The sequence below is a fragment of the Zootermopsis nevadensis genome, unplaced genomic scaffold (assembly GCF_977971745.1).
Source record: "Zootermopsis nevadensis isolate Lab colony 2312 unplaced genomic scaffold, Znev_1.0 Znev_ptg000012l, whole genome shotgun sequence".
In the NCBI taxonomy this organism is placed as follows: Eukaryota; Metazoa; Arthropoda; class Insecta; order Blattodea; family Termopsidae; genus Zootermopsis; species Zootermopsis nevadensis.
Genome location: NW_028259144.1, coordinates 2223930 through 2241236, shown reverse-complemented (window position 1 = coordinate 2241236; position 17307 = coordinate 2223930). Strand labels below are relative to the sequence as shown.

Genomic DNA, 17307 nt, shown 5'->3' with positions numbered 1-17307 from the left:
TGAACAATCAACACCCAAATGGCGCAATTTTCAGGCTCAACGGACGCGTTCCTAAATCTGCCTTGAGCCTCGAACGCCCCCATTCACCGAAGCAGATGGGACACAGCCCTAATTACCGTGTGGGGTGGGTGATGGGGCTTCGAAATGAGCATATGCTTTATCCCATTTGAAACGCCTGTCGTGAATACCACATTCAGATTAAATAAAAAAAAGTTTAGTATCGCGTATAATGGCGAGTTTAATGCTATTTTAGTAAGACGGTCGCCAGCACGAGCTACGCCTCTTACGGGGTTAATCGGATTAATTTAAAAAAATCTAATATAAAGGTGGGGTGTTGAATTAATATTTACAAACGCCCAGATACTGAGACGCTGGTTGCAAAGCAGAGCCAAGCTTGCGACTGAAATTCCTGATCCTGTCAGAGGACACTACTCTCGAAGAAGTTATTTATACGAATCAGACGCTCTTAATAAAAGGCGGAAGTTAGAAGAAACGGCATAATGCAATCCGGAACTGAACTAATCTGCCCGTTCTGGAGACCGGGTGTAGCTACCGGTTGCAGTTAATGGCTAGCTCCTACAGTTGACGAAGGTTTCCTTCCTAAAAAAAACGCGACATGCCTTAATAAGTCTGTAGGGGCGAGTAGGGGGTGGCTTATACTTTTTTAAAACCTAAAAATAGCCGTAACACATGTTTCATATTTTGCAAACATCATCCTACACCTATACATATGGCAGAGACTGCACGCCCTGCATTGCGGTACGTGCAACAGTGTCGTAAGCGACTGATATCACAAGCTTAAGTGAGAAAGATTAACAATAAGTTTACTTCGCCGGTTACCAATAGCAGAATACATGAGTTCTCGTCCATCGACGGGTTCTGAACCTTTCAAGACCTGAAGCTACACTCAAACTTCCTTTTCGTCTATCGGATCGCCGGATTATAAGTGAAGAAAATTTATTGAAACTTCATTGCAGTTTTTTTAAACGCTAATTACTTATATTCTGCAGGCCAACATATTACTCGAAAACTTTCTTTAACAATTCCGTATCTAGAAAGATTTTAGGCACTGCATTTACTTCAGCAGTCCTTCGATATCGGCGAGATTTGAAGTTTCCACGGCCGGCAGTGAAAATGACGATGCGACGCTCTGAAGATGGAGACATTACGTACCGCCGAAACACTGGCACCTGTATACGAGTCTGCACGGCGTCAGACCCAGGACAAATGCCGTCGTCTCAACATCAGGTTTAATTTCTCTTGTTGTGATTAGTGTTCATCAGTTATGACGCGTCCTAATTCTCGATTTGAGGCTCTTCGTTTACCTGAGATGATGCTCACATTAACAAATCGTGTTTTCTGACATTAGAGACCGAAGGGACACGAGGCTTGGTGGGTGCAACACCCGGTGCGGACGTAATAGGGAATGTAGTCTTCCCCACGTCCCGGGAATCGAATCCGGCCATCCACACAGCAGCAAGTCACCTAGCAACGTTATTTCCTTTTTGCATTGAAACCACACCATTTCTTAAGCACGATCGTTTCTCCCCTAACTAAAAAAGAATCATCATAAAACAGCGAAAAGGATTTATGAGCCCTCAAACGTATGAATTATTGAAACAGCTGGGGGTTTTTCTCTCTTTTTCCCAGCGACTGCGCAATCTCTTTTGGCAGAAGGCACTTACATGGACGCATTTAAAATGCTGCAGATGGAGCGCAGACAGTTTAGATTTTGCCCATTTTGGAGTAGGTGGGTTTACGGGCAGACATGACGAGACATATGATTTTTTTTTTTTTAAATTTCAGTTCTCCACAATCGGAAACGAAGCTTTGTTACGCATATTCATAAATCCGCAAAAAACCTTTCCCAAATGCATCAGAATATCTGTCCCCGCCATCCCCACAACGTCAGGATGCGTGCGATCCTTGATCCTACACGTTGGAAATACAGCCCTGCGCTTGCCAATATGGAAAAAAGACAGATCCAAGACGACTTAAAACGCCTCAAAGCGAAAACACAGACTTCCCCTCGCTCCGTCGGCAACTTCTCCGACAGGAAAGAAAAGCGGGGTTGCATACGCAGTACATATCAGGCAAAGTTCAGCGAAGCGTGCTACCGACAGAAGAAAGTAGCATGATCAAAAACCAAAGTCCTGTTGTTGAAAAGTCTGTGGTTGGTTGTCACGGCGATCAATAAACTACAGTTTTACAGAACCTTAAGGTTCATCAACGTACTAACAAAACCATGCCACCAGACTCTGCCCCGAGTCAGTTTGATGCAATCTCGGATTTCAATATTAAACGCGAACACCGCCTGCAGTTCATCAGTTATATAATCCCGCAGTACACTTCTGTCGGAGAAGTTGCCGTCTCACCAAAGCACCATTTTTGTTAACATCAACTCCACTTATCTGCCCGCGTATTTATCTGTCTAGGAAATAGGGCATATCTATTTACTCACTGGTTAATTAACCACGCTGTAAATTAAAATAGGAAAGGCGTGGTACCCTATTAGTACAATAAGTCATTTTACTCATAGAAAGTTGTCCACCGCAAATAAAAACAATAGGTCTTAAATTGGGACACGAATAAATTAAAAATCACGGAACCAATTACGAAAAAATTATATCGACAAAAACAAGTTCAGCGACAACTAAAATCCCTACGTATGAAATCACATTAGTACCGAAGTTAAAAGTAAATTAAAACTAGTTTAAAAGTTACTAAGGTGGACAGACATGCAGAAATACTTAAGTTGAACAAGCGCTTACTTTGTGGAGTGGCCGGACTGTCCACGTCCACCACAAGCCCCTCGTTGCTCGTCTCATCCTGAAGGGGCGCTCCACTGCCCTGAGACACCTGCACAAAAACCAGAGGAGCACATCGTGAAGACAAACAGAGAGCACCGAAAAATTTATTTAATATAGTTCTGAAGAAACATTTACAATCCAATTACTTGTTGTGTCTTATTGTTTTTGTTGTGTCCTTTTGTTTATTGTTTTGTTTTGTCTCATTGTGTTGATGTATCTCATTGTTTATTGTGTCTAATTGTTTTTGTTGTGTCCTTTTTTTATTGTTTTGTTCTGTCTCTGTGTTGATGTATCTCATTGTTTGTGTGGCATATTGTTGTTGTTGTGTCCTTTTTTTATTGTTTTGTTTTGTCTCTGTGTTGATGTATCTCATTGTTTATTGTGTCTAATTGTTTTTGTTGTGTCCTTTTGTTTATTGTTTTGTTCTGTCTCATTGTGTTGATGTATCTCATTGTATGTTGTGTCATATTGTTTTTGTTGTGTCCTTTTTTTATTGTTTTGTTCTGTCTCTGTGTTGATGTATCTCATTGTTTATTGTGTCTAATTGTTTTTGTTGTGTCCTTTTGTTTATTGTTTTGTTCTGTCTCATTGTGTTGATGTATCTCATTGTTTGTGTGGCATATTGTTGTTGTTGTGTCCTTTTTTTATTGTTTTGTTCTGTCTCTGTGTTGATGTATCTCATTGTTTATTGTGTCTAATTGTTTTTGTTGTGTCCTTTTGTTTATTGTTTTGTTCTGTCTCATTGTGTTGATGTATCTCATTGTTTATTGTGTCTTATTGTTTTTGTTGTGTCCTTTTGTTTATTGTTTTGTTCTGTCTCTGTGTTGATGTATCTCATTGTTTATTGTGTCTAATTGTTTTTGTTGTGTCCTTTTGTTTATTGTTTTGTTCTGTCTCTGTGTTGATGTATCTCATTGTTTATTGTGTCTTATTGTTTTTGTTGTGTCCTTTTGTTTATTGTTTTGTTCTGTCTCATTGTGTTGATGTATCTCATTGTTCTGTTATGTCTCATTGTTTTGTATGTTATTGTAGGACACTGCCACCGGGTATAAACCCATTTGCAGTCAATAATAAATAATAATAATAATAAACCTACCCACACTATGCACGGAAATATTACTCAAATCAAAAACATTTAATGCGCCGATAAATTTTAATATAACTCCGCAAAATAAATTTTCATTTAAAAAAAACCGTGAAGCCGTTCTCTAGTTGCTATGGACGGACAGAGAGGCTGCCGACGCGACGTTAACAGGAGCTCTGCATAAAAATGTTACGCCAATATTCGGGGGGGAAACCCATTTCTCGTGGCCGAATTCGTGAACATAAGATTTTCCGTGGTCACATCCCGTTCTAACCACGTGGACCTATAAGAAATACGATCGTCTGATGCATGAAAAACAGCAGGAGTTGGCGGACATAATTGAGGCTCGGCGCTTTTCTGGTACTCACCTCACTCTGACTTGGACTAGGCGGCGTAGAGTCGACACTGAGGACGGAATCTTCATGTCCGTCATCAACCCGGATTCTTTTTGGCTCAGCCTAAAAGGGACAACACAGTTCAGCCAAGCACAAACAATTCTGTCACCCAAGCTCGTAGAACTACAAGTGGAAAGACTCTCCCCATGGCATGGCGCATTTTTTGGTTACCAAGGATCAAAGATCGTAGGTTTTAAAACCCCTCGCACTTCTGGTGAATGACACTACATGCTGGCAACATTCTGTCCCCGGACTATACCGGTGCTAGACGTTTGGTTCCGCCTTCCGCTCCGTGATGACGTCTCGCGTGGACGGTAACCCTGAGGGCCGGTTCCAAGAACAAGCAGTGACCATGATATTACACGGTGCCTACAATACCTAGAGTTCAAAGATGTGCCCTGCTAATCGGACTTCATTCAACTCGGAACTGGCATAGCTCAGTCAGTAAGGAAACTGAGAGGCCACCGGGATCGACTCCCAGCAGGGGCTAAAAATTGCCTCTCTGCTTCTAGACTGGCGTGAGCCAACTCAAATTATAAAATGAATATGACTGTAGGGAATCGAAACACAAGAAATTGGACCGCAGTCTTCTGCGGTAAAGCACTCTGTAATTTTTTAGGTGGTTACCAACGTATTGGAAGAACACACTTCCTCCATCTTCAGGGTTTTACAGTGTCACACATCAATTATATATGGATCTGAGACATTTAAGTGTTCGGGAAGTTAAGGCTTGAAGTTCTCACGGCAGCGAAGATTTCAACGCTGGTCTTCTGGGTTGTAAAGCTGCGACAACTTTCCGTTAGATGCCAGCTCTCTCCGTCTTCATCTTCAGGCGTGATTATAAAACCCTGGTATCTACCTACAAGTCCACGCGGCGTTACAACGCAGAAGACCAACTTGGATGCAAGTTGAGAGTGCAAGCACTATAGAAAATGCCTGTCACAATGCAGTAATGTGATGCGTTACAAGATAGGGTTTCACATTTTCTTTCAAATTCCCCAACCACAATGCTGGATGTGCTTCGTGGTTTTTGTCAGTGGCCAATTAACTTGGAAACAACAAGAGACATTCCTTTACAACTGCTCGTGTTCATCGTGAACTGTACGTACGTCTGCCTCCATTCACTTTCGTTCATTACATTCACGGAGTGAATTTTCGTAAAACGCAACTTAATACGGGGTTGAGCGAAGTGGACAGAAGAGATTCACTACAAAGGCAAACATTTTCAGGCAACATAACAAATAAAACCACGAAGCTAAGTAAATACCAACATGTTCGAGTAAGGACTTATGCAAGCTACATGTACAGTCCATCACTTCCCTCTGACGTAATTGCGTACAGAAGTTCAATAATTTAAATTTCAACAGACCGTCTATGAACTCCGATCCCACATTACGTGTTATCAGGGTATCAAGGACATTCCTAAGTTCTGTCCATCCTCAGATTGAACTTCGACAGACGTGAATATCCAAAGAAAGAACCACTGTATTGGCGAAGCAGGAAAACATGTTCCGGCGTTGGGGGGGGGGGGGGGGTGGAATGGGGAGAGAGTATCGTGATAACTGACCTGACAACACACACGCCGATAAATACTACACTACAAGAATCAAAGTAAAGTTTTCACACCAACGAAACAAAATAAAGATACTTACTTTGACAATCCCCAAGTACTGTTTCCGCTTTCGTTCCCTGTCTCTCTCTCTATAAATGTCCGCACGAACTTCTTCCTGAGAACGTCTTTCCGATTGTCGTTGCCGATCTGAACGGGGGGGAAAAAAAAAAAAACAATTTTTCTGACGTCCTTGCAAGTAGTCAGAAATTCACCTATTACTTTCTTTCAGGTTTTCTCGTTAAACTGAGTCTGTAATGACATCACGTTTGAAACAAAGCGAAAATTCTTATACTTACACTTCTTTTCTATTTCCTCGTCATCAAGGAGGAGGGACACGACCTCTTTAGGCTTAAGAGTGTCAGGTTTGAAGTTACCACCGCTGATCACCATGCGTTGAATCTGCAATGGAATCGAACATGGAAGGAACAACAAACACCAGAAATCATCTTGTACTAAATACAAGGAAGGAGTGGAACAGACTCTGGATTGTGTCCGATGGCGGCCTTGGCATTATTGACGATGGACTTTCACATTCTACTGCTACAGCATCAGTTAACAGCTAATTTTATGGTAATGATGATGATGATGATGATGGCAAGCTAAATATGGTAAGTCTCCCACGTAGTTGCCCAAGGCTACCCTCACAGCAGCAAAATCAAACGAGAGACGGAAGCACAACACAATGATGGGTGGGCCACCAAACACAAGGACTCCCATCACAGTACACGTGTCTTCTTCGCCTTCTTTCAGTCTCAGGAGCGAAAGAAGGCGAGGGGAAGACGACAACCAGAAGTAGCAACGACTATCTTAAACAAATGCACGGACGGTAAGAAGTGTTTGGCCGTGGACGATCGCATTGTAACTCACCTCACTCTTTTCTCTAGCTCTCTGCAAGATACGTTCTTCGATGCTTCCCTTGCAGATCAGTCGATACACTGTCACCTGCTTCGTCTGACCCAACCGGTGAGCGCGGTCCATAGCTTGCTGATCCACTGTTGGATTCCAGTCGCTGTCGTAGAAGATAACCTAACAGCATAGCAAAGCAGGAAAGAATAAGTAATGACTGTTTACAGTTTTACGAGCCTTGACCGTGGTCCTTCTGAGCATTAAAGTAAAGTACGGATATACTTGGTGTGTAATAAACCTCGTTATACCGCGAGTAAGACCACGTCACGTTAGATAAACGTTGTTTTCGCCTATAATGCGGGTGGTTAAAGTGTCCCCCATAACGTGGGAGGGCCTACCGTAGTCGCGCGTTTTAAAATTGAGCCCTTACATACCCTCATCTCCGTAAGCACAAAGGGTTACATTCTCGGGCAGTGCGTATGAACCGAGGGTGCCTTTTGAAGCCACTAAGATCAGATGTCGCTGAGTGATCACAAAGCTGACACCGAATGCTGATTCAACCTGGATGAAGAGCCTACCTGACAACACCAGCAAGAAAACGGGTGTTCCGAAAATGACGTCAGAATGCGACAAATACGAATATTCGATTTTTAAGAACAAGTACTCGGACATAATCAGCACGGAGAGGCGATGGACACTTTGACACCCGAAACTCGTCCAAAATATTATTTAGGAATTCATTCCGTACCGCAAAGAAAACACAACACTCCACGTGAAACATAGTTACCATGGCTAAAAAAAAATACATCTCACAAACGACGTAACAAGCAACCCTCAAGTAGGAAGTAGTGAGAGATCCACAGGGGGCGGATATCGGCCACTTCCTGCGGGGGGGGGGGGGGGCATGTCCTCAAGAGGTGTCGGGTATCACAACGGTCTACTCACCCCGCTCTCTCTTTATTGCAGCCACGTATCGGCTCTCGTTTGTGAGACCGAGTCGTGCCGATGTACTGTGAGGTTTCTGCAATTTCAATATAAATCCCATTCAGAATACGTGTACTGCTTACAACGCGATCCCACGACACGTTTCCGTTCTGCTCAGACTATACAGCGCCGAATAGCAGGATGACTGATTAATAATGAATGAGAAACGGTGTCGGAAGGAAGCCGTCGTAAGCTATTTTAAGGTACTGTGCCGGAACACGTCTGCAGGACTGAGGAAAATCACGAAGGACCTCGGAATAACCAGTCTCCGGGCCATGACGTGAACAGGTGACCTCCCGAATACGAACGATTCGGTGGCAATGCTCGGTTTTCACTTGACAGCTGAAAACTGTCTTCAGAATATCCTACGGATTCGAGTCTGGGAGCTTTGAGAGCAGAATTTCTGGACCATAATTACGTACGGGTTTCAGCAGCATGCACAACGTCACAACCTAAAAGACAATGATCGACGAACAAGCCAGCTAAGCAACTAAATTCGTCGCAGAAGAGTCCTTCTTGAGAAGCTAATGGCCGCTCAGCTGTTGTGGTCCACGAGCTGAGAATCCCTGTCGAGAAGTGGGAATATAATAATACGTTATTAAAACTTTGCCTGCCCCTGGATTCTAGACATGGACGTTTATAACCCAGCACTGTACACAAACTCCTTGACGTAACCCGAGTCTGTACTATTGGAAGCACGATGTCAAGTCAATTTTCCCGAGGGTCAGTGTCGCGGTCAAAAGACACGTGCGAGCATATCAAGTGACTAAGCCCTTTAAACCAGAGTGGTAACCACACGCACCATCTGATTTAACAATCAGTACCACTGCATTGTGCATTTCTTTTGTATGATTCTCGCTGTAAAAATCTTCGTAATGGTGAAATGTTGTGTTTTCTTTGCGGTACGGACTGGTTTCTTAATATTTAGATAAGCTTCGGCTTCAAAGGGGAAAACAGAAATGAATACGTAAACTCGATCACAAACCCCCAATAGCAAAAAATTACTTAAGAAACGAGGTATGGACGGAAGAATCTTAAAGAAACATGGCATAATGTAGCTTCCAAAGGCGTGATTTCGTGAGGAAATCTTCGTGTTCCGAAATGACATGAAAATTCTTGCCCACCAAGACAACTAATTGCAGTCGTTTGAAGGCAGAGCTGCTCCACGGGGGATCCTATCACTTATATCCCTGCAGTGTCGTGACGATAGGAAGGAAGCGGTCAGAGGTCATTTAGAGGATTTCCAGAAAAAGTATCTCGATACCGGCAGGGCGGAAACCACAAGAAGCTCAGATCTCGTCCGGGCTGTCAGAAGCACCCCACCCGCATTTGAAGAGCAATGGGCAAGCAGCCCGCACTTCAGATTTCTCCCGCATGCGGACACGCGTGTTGCTGGCGATAAGGGGAAGAACACTATTTAATTTACATTCGCCTATAACTGGCTTGTGACACTCCTGTACTCGTCACGAAATAGCACTAATGCTTCTAAGTACAGGGACAACATATCTGAATGCAACAATACACACATCGACTGAACTTTTACTTCAAAAATAAAATAATAAATATGGATGTCTTCTGGGTTGTAGCGCCGCGTAGTCTGGTAGATGTTTAATGACGTTTCAGGGGTCTGAAACGTCTGTAAATTTCTACCAGACTACACGGTGCAAGGACCCAGAAGACAGCCCGCCATCTTCATACTCGGCGCCGTGAGAACCTCAGATCTCACATACCAAAATTAAATTCGTCCAACAAATTATAATAGTTCTACAAGCCCCTTATACCAAATTTCACGAAAATTCGTTCATTACCTTCGGACATGAAATGAGAACAGATATTACTCTTCATTACTAATTTCGTACACTTTTGCAAAAGCGTGTTAAAGCCGTAAGATTGGAAGCCGGGACCTCCAGAGAGGCGAAATCATGGCCGAGTTGTCCCCAAGAGCGGGGCTGAGTTAGCAACAGCACCTGACAGTTTCAGCTGCTACCTCTTGTACCACCGAGGCCTACCAGTAAGCATCTGCAGCCGGTATCTTGATTAAACTCGGAACTACACAAATTGAGGCAACTCGTAATATAATTAGTTCATCAGCTGACAGCGACCCAACTTATCACTCATGAGTTTAATCTGATTCTACACAAATTATTAACTGCCCATTCAGAAAACATATCAGTGAAGACGACTGTCTTCGATTCCCGGTAGGGAAAGGGACATTTCCTCTTGCTTCCGTGTCCAGACCTTACCTGGGGTCCACACATCCTCCCACAAAACGTGTACCGGCAAGAATTTCCCCAGGAGTAAAGTGGCTGTAGCGTGAATCTAACCATTCACTTCATTCCAGTGCCGAAGTTAATTAGTGGAACTATACTTCCATGCTACCTTGCGTTTTCATTACAACATAGTTGCTAGTATGTCTTCTGTCTAAAGAATTGAACCCTTAAGGGCGGCATTAACAAGGCGTGTTAAAACCTATCTACTAAATAAATGTAACGACATTTGTTATCCACATTACCAGTTTCCCGAAATGTATCCATCCCTAGGATTGAACCCAGACTAGAAATGTTTTTTCTCATTCACAGTAAACGGGCAATATAAATCCGATTTCAAATTACCTTAATATTTAAATAAAAAAATACATAAATACACTTAATACAATACTGAAGAACATATTTTATTTCATGAAACATCAACAATATGATACGTCAACTTGTTTCAAATTCAATCTGCCAACAACCCAATAAAAAATCTATTTCTATAAAACCCATTATTTCCGAGACCACACTAGAATTATTCATCGTTGTACATCAGAATTTAATAGTGGCTTTTTAGTTTATAGTTTAAACATGTTTGAACGACCAACGAAAAAAAAGAGACGTTTTTCGATTAGATAATAGCAACACCCCCCCCACCCCCCAACGATCGATCACTTCATCTAACACGATGATGTTTCTAAGGACGGACGGACAGACGCGGGCCGATCAGCCAATTTCGTCCATTTTTTTATATTCCCCACCGTTTTTTTGTTTTATTATTCTGTCCACTCAACCGACATGCAGTCAGAGGGGGGAGGGGGGGGGACGCACAAAAGACTAGCGGCCAAAGCAGGCACGGGGCTGGATTGCCATTACAAAAATTAAAACAAAAACGAATCGACAACGACACTCACAAAACCTCCTCCCCTCACCCATTCAATTTAATTCGAGTACATTTCCACGCCCTTATTTCAAAATTAATTACGATAAATCAGCGATTACATCGCGAAGTAACATTTTCATTATTTCTTATTTCGCTAGTCAAAATTTTAGCTACAGTTTTATTTATCAGTGTAAGAGACTCTATTTCATTCAATCTTCCAGACGTTACGTTAGGCTCCTCAGATGGGCTCAAATGTCTTGGAGAGAAATTTTTAATTCCCTCGGGGAATCAGATCCCTAATTAAGATCCATGAAGCACACACCAGCCCCTTGTATCAGACAGTGGTAAGTGGTAAGTTTCACGCTCCGGTAGATTTATCCCAATACTCATTCGAGAGGAGACTAGTTTAAACGCGGTGAAGGGAAAATCCCTACCGAAGCGCCTATCGGGAATTGAATCCCAGACCTTCAGAGCAAAATAGGTCACCAAAGGCAAATGTGATACAACTTTTGTGATCAGGCCATACAAGGGGGAACCAAAGCCGCTAATAAGCACAAAACATGTGATATGACTGGCACATTTTCCAGTTTCCGCCCGTCTCGGTAAATAATACAGAATGGCTGTAAATGGCTCATCAACGGAGTCGATACCACAAATCAGCTTTCATCTGTCAGATTCCCAGGCTTCTGCAGAGGGAAGAGTCGATAAATTACGAAACTTTACGGCACTGGCAACAAACAGAAACACACGACTGTGACGAATTTATATAAAAAAAAATATCACAATGACAACCGTAATGAGTTACCACACCAACCAATCACCACAAATTTTATCTCTGGCCCACAAATACCCCCCCCCCCCCCCAAAAAAGTAGTCTGATTTATGGACAAATAAATTAAATATTCAACGTACATTTCTATCGAATTAAAGGCACTGAACAGACTCTCACTGCAAAAAAAGCTTGCGTAATTTTTCTCAGTGTTTCTTTAACCAACAAACTCCAGAGAACCACGTAAATGCCAAATTCAGAGAGAAGGGCGAAACACGTAGCACGCATGGGTGGTATGAAAAATATATACACACCGTCATCCACGAAACCCGTACGGAAGAGTCCACTTGACACGCCCAAATCGAAAGTGGAGGATAATATTAAAATGGGTCTTAAACAGGATGATTTGGATTCATCTGGTTCATGAGATGGATCAGTGTCGCTCACGGTTACGTACATCTGGGTTTGATAAATGACGGGGGACTTAGCTTCTTAAATTAACCGACTGCTCGCGCGAGCCTTGGTCATCGTCCTGATGATGGAGACAGCAAGGACCTCTGAAACGTCGGTAAATTTCTACCAAACTATACGGCGCTGGAACAGTCCTCAATCACACAAGGCGTGATTCAGTCTCTGTTTCTGTGGCGTGGCTGTACAGCCGATAAAAAGTTTAAGGTCGTCATGAAACACGACGCTCAACTACGGACGCTGAGCTGTACAGTGAAGCTGAACACGTGCGTCGGCTAGGCCAGGTGCAACAGGGGTGTTGGGCTTAGGAAGGCGATACCTTAGGAAGCGCACGTGCTCAGAGCACACCCTGTCAGCCACATGAAGACGATTCAAAGGCATAAATAAATATGAGCCCGATAACCTTCATAAATTACAATCGCACGACCGGTAACGGTAACAGTGGAGCGTTTCCTGTGCGCAAAATACGGGAGACGCAGAAGCGAAAGGAAGAGAAGGTTTGAGAATGAATTAAGAAAAAAGAGAATAAGAAAACTTGAAAAATGAGGCAAAAAAATACAAAATTAAGGAAGAAAGGTTTCGAACAAATGAGCACTGTTTTCTACTCTGGAGTTCATATTCTTGAATCCAGATCATAACATTATAAAAATTATTTTAAATGACCTCTACAGATGATGCAGTATCATTAAATAAAGTACCGAACCTCGAGGCCGAGCAATTTTCGACTCCTGCCACGTATTCGGCGGATTCCGGGTTCAAATCTCAGCCCCGAGACCGACTACGACCATCATTGCAGGGATCTCGCGATTTTCTCAAGTGTCTTCATGAACATGCCTGCCCAGTGCCTAAAATTAGGTCATCGCTTCCTTTCATGTCCCTTCCAATTCATTAATCATCCTATCATTAGACGCTACACAGTCGAGGTGCTGACAACGTTGATTAAATCAGGAATAGGAAACTACTGTCTCCACCATTTCAATTATCGAGTTGTTGGGTAACGTAACTGAAAGACTGCGGTTCGATTCCCGGGAGGAACATGATTTCTTTGCCACCTCGTCCTGAGACCCGCAAAGTCTCTTTCCCCAGGGATAAATCGAATGAAAAGTGTGGGCGATGTTATAAAAGGCGAGTTAGGGTCGCCTTCATTTCCCGTATCAATTCTCGGACTTCGGAATACGAAAGGAAAAAGAAGAGTGAAGAAATAATATCAAGAAGCGAATCGTGAAGTCCCGAGGAAAAAAAATTAAAGTAATCTCCGTGGCATGAAGCCAACGTTTGAAAAAAAAAAATCCCCATCACCAGACAGCAAGAAAAAGAAATACGTCCTGTCACACAACTCGAAGCAGTGCTTAAACTTCAGAACGGAGTCACTGACGTTTGAAAGTTTTGACTCCTCCAAGGATTCGGAGGACGCGCGTCCAAAGCTCGTCCTTTGTCTTCTTGTTCCCGGCTACAAATGCCATCTTTTTTTTGCGTCAAAGTTTCAAAAAACTTTATCCAGCGTCCTCTCTTTTCTACGAGCCAAAACTTTTAAGCAGGCGCCCATGTCAGCCATGCTAACACGAAAAATAACAAGTCTTCTGTATTTCTTCAGATTTTCAGCGGAATTCGAAACACAGGAAAGTGCATAGTTAAAGTATGGAATAAGAATACGTACCATGGCCTGAAGGCGTAGGTACAGGCTGAAGGTAAAGCTGTACACATTGCCATAATACGGAAACAGATGGGAACGGGCAGCTTCACGGGCGGGGAAGGAAATCTCGGTACCCACAGGACTGGAGGCTGAGTGGACCGGGCCTCAAGATTTGATGAGGAAGTCCCTCCGTCGGGAATCGAATCCCAGCCTTTGCTGAGATATCAAGGATCTCGCCGACGCACTACTCCGAAATAAAATGTCTTTGGTCGTAAAACACGCGTCTTATTAAAGGCCGGGCATAGATTAAAGGATAATATTAAAAATGCACCACCTTGCGTGTTAAGACACAAATATTGAAAAATTCATTCCCCAGGGCACAAGCCCTCCGGATCAAGACATGAACCTGAGATCTCCCGGAAACCAAGGAAGAGCTTTGAATCTGGTTTGTAACATCAAAATACGTGTCATTTATTTGGGGGCACCCAGTGGTTCACGTGGATGAGGTGTGTGTGAACCTGCACACTGGGCCGTTCACAAGCAGCGCATCCATACAGTATCAATGCCGTTTAGTACGCAACGAGGGGGACTACAACGAGCCATGCCCGGAATTGCAAATTGCAGGCGCCTGCCTCTCAAAGTCTCACTGTTAGCTAACATCTCAGACCGAGTCTTTGAAGGGCTCTCAATCAACTCTGCAGGTTATACGATGTCAAATAACACGGAGTTGAGAATGATTGGTCTTACATTCGACGACGCTGCTCCAACTACATAGATTACAGCGTCGTGGGCGCCCATATCAGTTGAAACTGCATAATGACAGGCTCCGTACCTTTTACTCTTCATGAAATATTAAAGATAATGAAAATAAGAAAGACGAGATGGGTGGGACATGTAGCGCGCATGGGGATACGTAAGAGACCACTCCGAAGACCAATCAGTCTGGGAGCGTAGATTGGATTAATGTGGCTCAATACAGGGACCGGTGGCGGGCTGTTGTGAACACGGTAACGAATCTACAGTTTCCATTGAAAGCTGAGCGCAAAATAGCAGCTCGGAAGAGGATTTTGAGGCCGGCACACGTGAATCCAAGATTTAATACATGCCCCCTCGTAAAACACAGAAAGCAGGAAGGAAATAAATAAATTATATTCGTTATAGGAAAACTTCCGGCCCGACGGAATGGTCAACACTACGGTGGGTTAGGTGGATTTCTTGTCACGTGCCATCACCCTCTGGGAAGAAGAGGACACCTTGTTCCCATAACAACAACGCGGCCTTGCTAGGAATGTCGGATCACAGTTAACTTACGCCGAGCCTACGTAATTCTGCTGATTCACTTTGCCCAATCAAAACGCACCCAAAGACGCATCACTTACAGTGCCATAATTAACACCGATTCCATGTGCCCGTACACTAGCTACGACGGAGACTACACCACGCACATACGAGCACTTCTACAGCGCCTAAGCCATGGAGTGGAGGTAAAACTCCACGTATTCTTAATGTCAACACTAGATGGAGGTGAGTGTTCAGCGTCGCGCTCCGTCAACAATTCCCCCCGGTACCCACTGGACAGTAAAATGATCGAAGTCAAGACGAGGCAACACTACTACTCCCGGGAATCAAACCCCGATCTTTACTGACTCAACTATCCGGGCAAGTACCCATGTATTTACACACCGAAGATATATACAAGACCTTGGTAATTCTTTCGTCATTAAATTTCCTAAAAATCAAGCATAATATTATCAGCCAAATCGCAAATACAAGAACATTAGTGAGCAGGTCTCATTCGTTCGTTAGTTTGGGGCTGTGAACGCTTTGGACTTCACACAAAACGTTCGCAAACAAAAAAAAATTGTCCCAGACGCAGCGACCAGATTGTAGACAACGAATAAGATGGATTCTCTAGTCGCACTGTGTCCTGAATTTTAACTTTACAAGACACATATACAGAGCTCTGATTCAGCCGTTTTACATCAAGATAAGCCCGGAACATAACTACCACGGCAGGTAGAGATACATACGTCATCCCATAATAAGGGTATCCGCACAGATTACATCTGACAGAGGTAATCACGTCTCAATTTAAGGAATGCTTTCCTTTGGAGAATAAATATGCTATCATGTTGTAATTGACAGTGGTGGTCAATTGCGCAGAAGAAAATACACGCCAAAATGAAACGAATAAAAAAAGTTTCAAAACTTGTTTTGATAAAGGTCGTAAGACGTAAAGGAGGATGGGGGCCGATTTGACAACGAAAATTTCTTCAAACTACATTTTTAACATTTCTTACGAGGCTTAGCAGCTGTCAAACGACGTAATGGATGTCATTTGTTTACTCTACCCCACCTCATTTAAGGTTCCCTATTCAAATACGAAAATAAGTTTCATGCGCAGAAAAGTAAATGTGTTCTCCGATGTAGGCAACTTTCATTTCAGGGGGACCCCCCCCCCAAAAAAAAAAAAAAACCGACAGCGTAACAGTATTCTCTATGCTATTCGTTCACTTCAAAATAAAAAAGTGAGGACATGTAGGCACGGCGTAAAAATACTTGCGCGTTCACCAGGACATGACATTTCGAAACGACGCAAATAACATCAGAGACCGGGATTCCCACGTGGTCTAACTGGGGATTCCCCACCCATGCGCAGAAAAACTTTTCTTCGAGTATAAAATACCAGCTACTGTTATCCAACGGTAACAAAACGGGGTGGGAGGAGGGGCGTTGACGAATTTCTGTAACACCGTACAGCACAAAATTTCATTAAAAATCTGTTCGGCAGTTGAGTTGTTATAACCCTATTTGGGCGAACAGCCAGACAATGCGAAGCTAACAGCTGCATTTTTGTAATGAATTTGCGAAAAATAAAAAGATAGATGACATATACACAGTATAAGTTAAACCAATAAGTTCCTATAAAATGTTGGTAATCGCCTACAACATTACTAAGGTGTCACAATCCAGAATATTACAATCCACGATATAAATCACATCTGTGTAGGGACTGGTTGTCCATTTCAGCTGCTGAAGCCTCACCCTCTCATTAGCAGCGTGGATTGTTTCCCACTGACAGACATCTGTCTGTTACTAATAGAGATACTCACCAGATGTCCTCACGAACAAACTTCTCCAAGCTTCAAGGGATGAAGTGAAACAACGTTGCTATAATGCTAGCGAGACAGGACACCCATTTCTAGGACAATATATCTGGTTAAGAGGCTGGGTGAGCCTCGTAACCTGGTAAACAGAAAATACGACGGTAGGAACAAACCACTGGACACAGTCTTGAGCCAGTTCAGTCCAACTTTCATCCTCACAACCTATTTTCCAAGATCTAATTTAATATTATATAATTACGCACTTTTTAATCATGCCGATTATTTTAGACATAAATTCAGACAGATGTCTCCTCCAGAATATCAACCCCAATTTCTGGTTCTTCATATAATCAACCACTTTCCAAACACACCGCCCCACAGGAGAAAAAAATGTTCCACCACCCGACTAAAAATCAAACCAGATGTTCTTACTCCCACACCCTCAGTTACAAAATCTAATAACC

The 17307-nt window shown here is 43.0% G+C and overlaps 1 protein-coding gene across 2 annotated transcripts in view; it reads right to left on the bottom strand.

The window, feature by feature from the left end:
• Ino80 (chromatin-remodeling ATPase INO80) overlaps window positions 1-17307 on the bottom strand; it is a 53440-nt gene that overhangs the window by 11295 nt on the left and 24838 nt on the right. For both annotated transcript variants that reach the window (XM_022079035.2, XM_087347572.1), the window contains exons 24-28: window positions 6769-6927; window positions 6198-6300; window positions 5942-6048; window positions 4263-4352; window positions 2772-2859 (exon numbers count right to left, since the gene is read on the bottom strand). In XM_022079035.2, the coding sequence (XP_021934727.2) occupies window positions 2772-2859; window positions 4263-4352; window positions 5942-6048; window positions 6198-6300; window positions 6769-6927 (547 nt within the window). The remainder of the gene's footprint in view (window positions 1-2771; window positions 2860-4262; window positions 4353-5941; window positions 6049-6197; window positions 6301-6768; window positions 6928-17307) is intronic.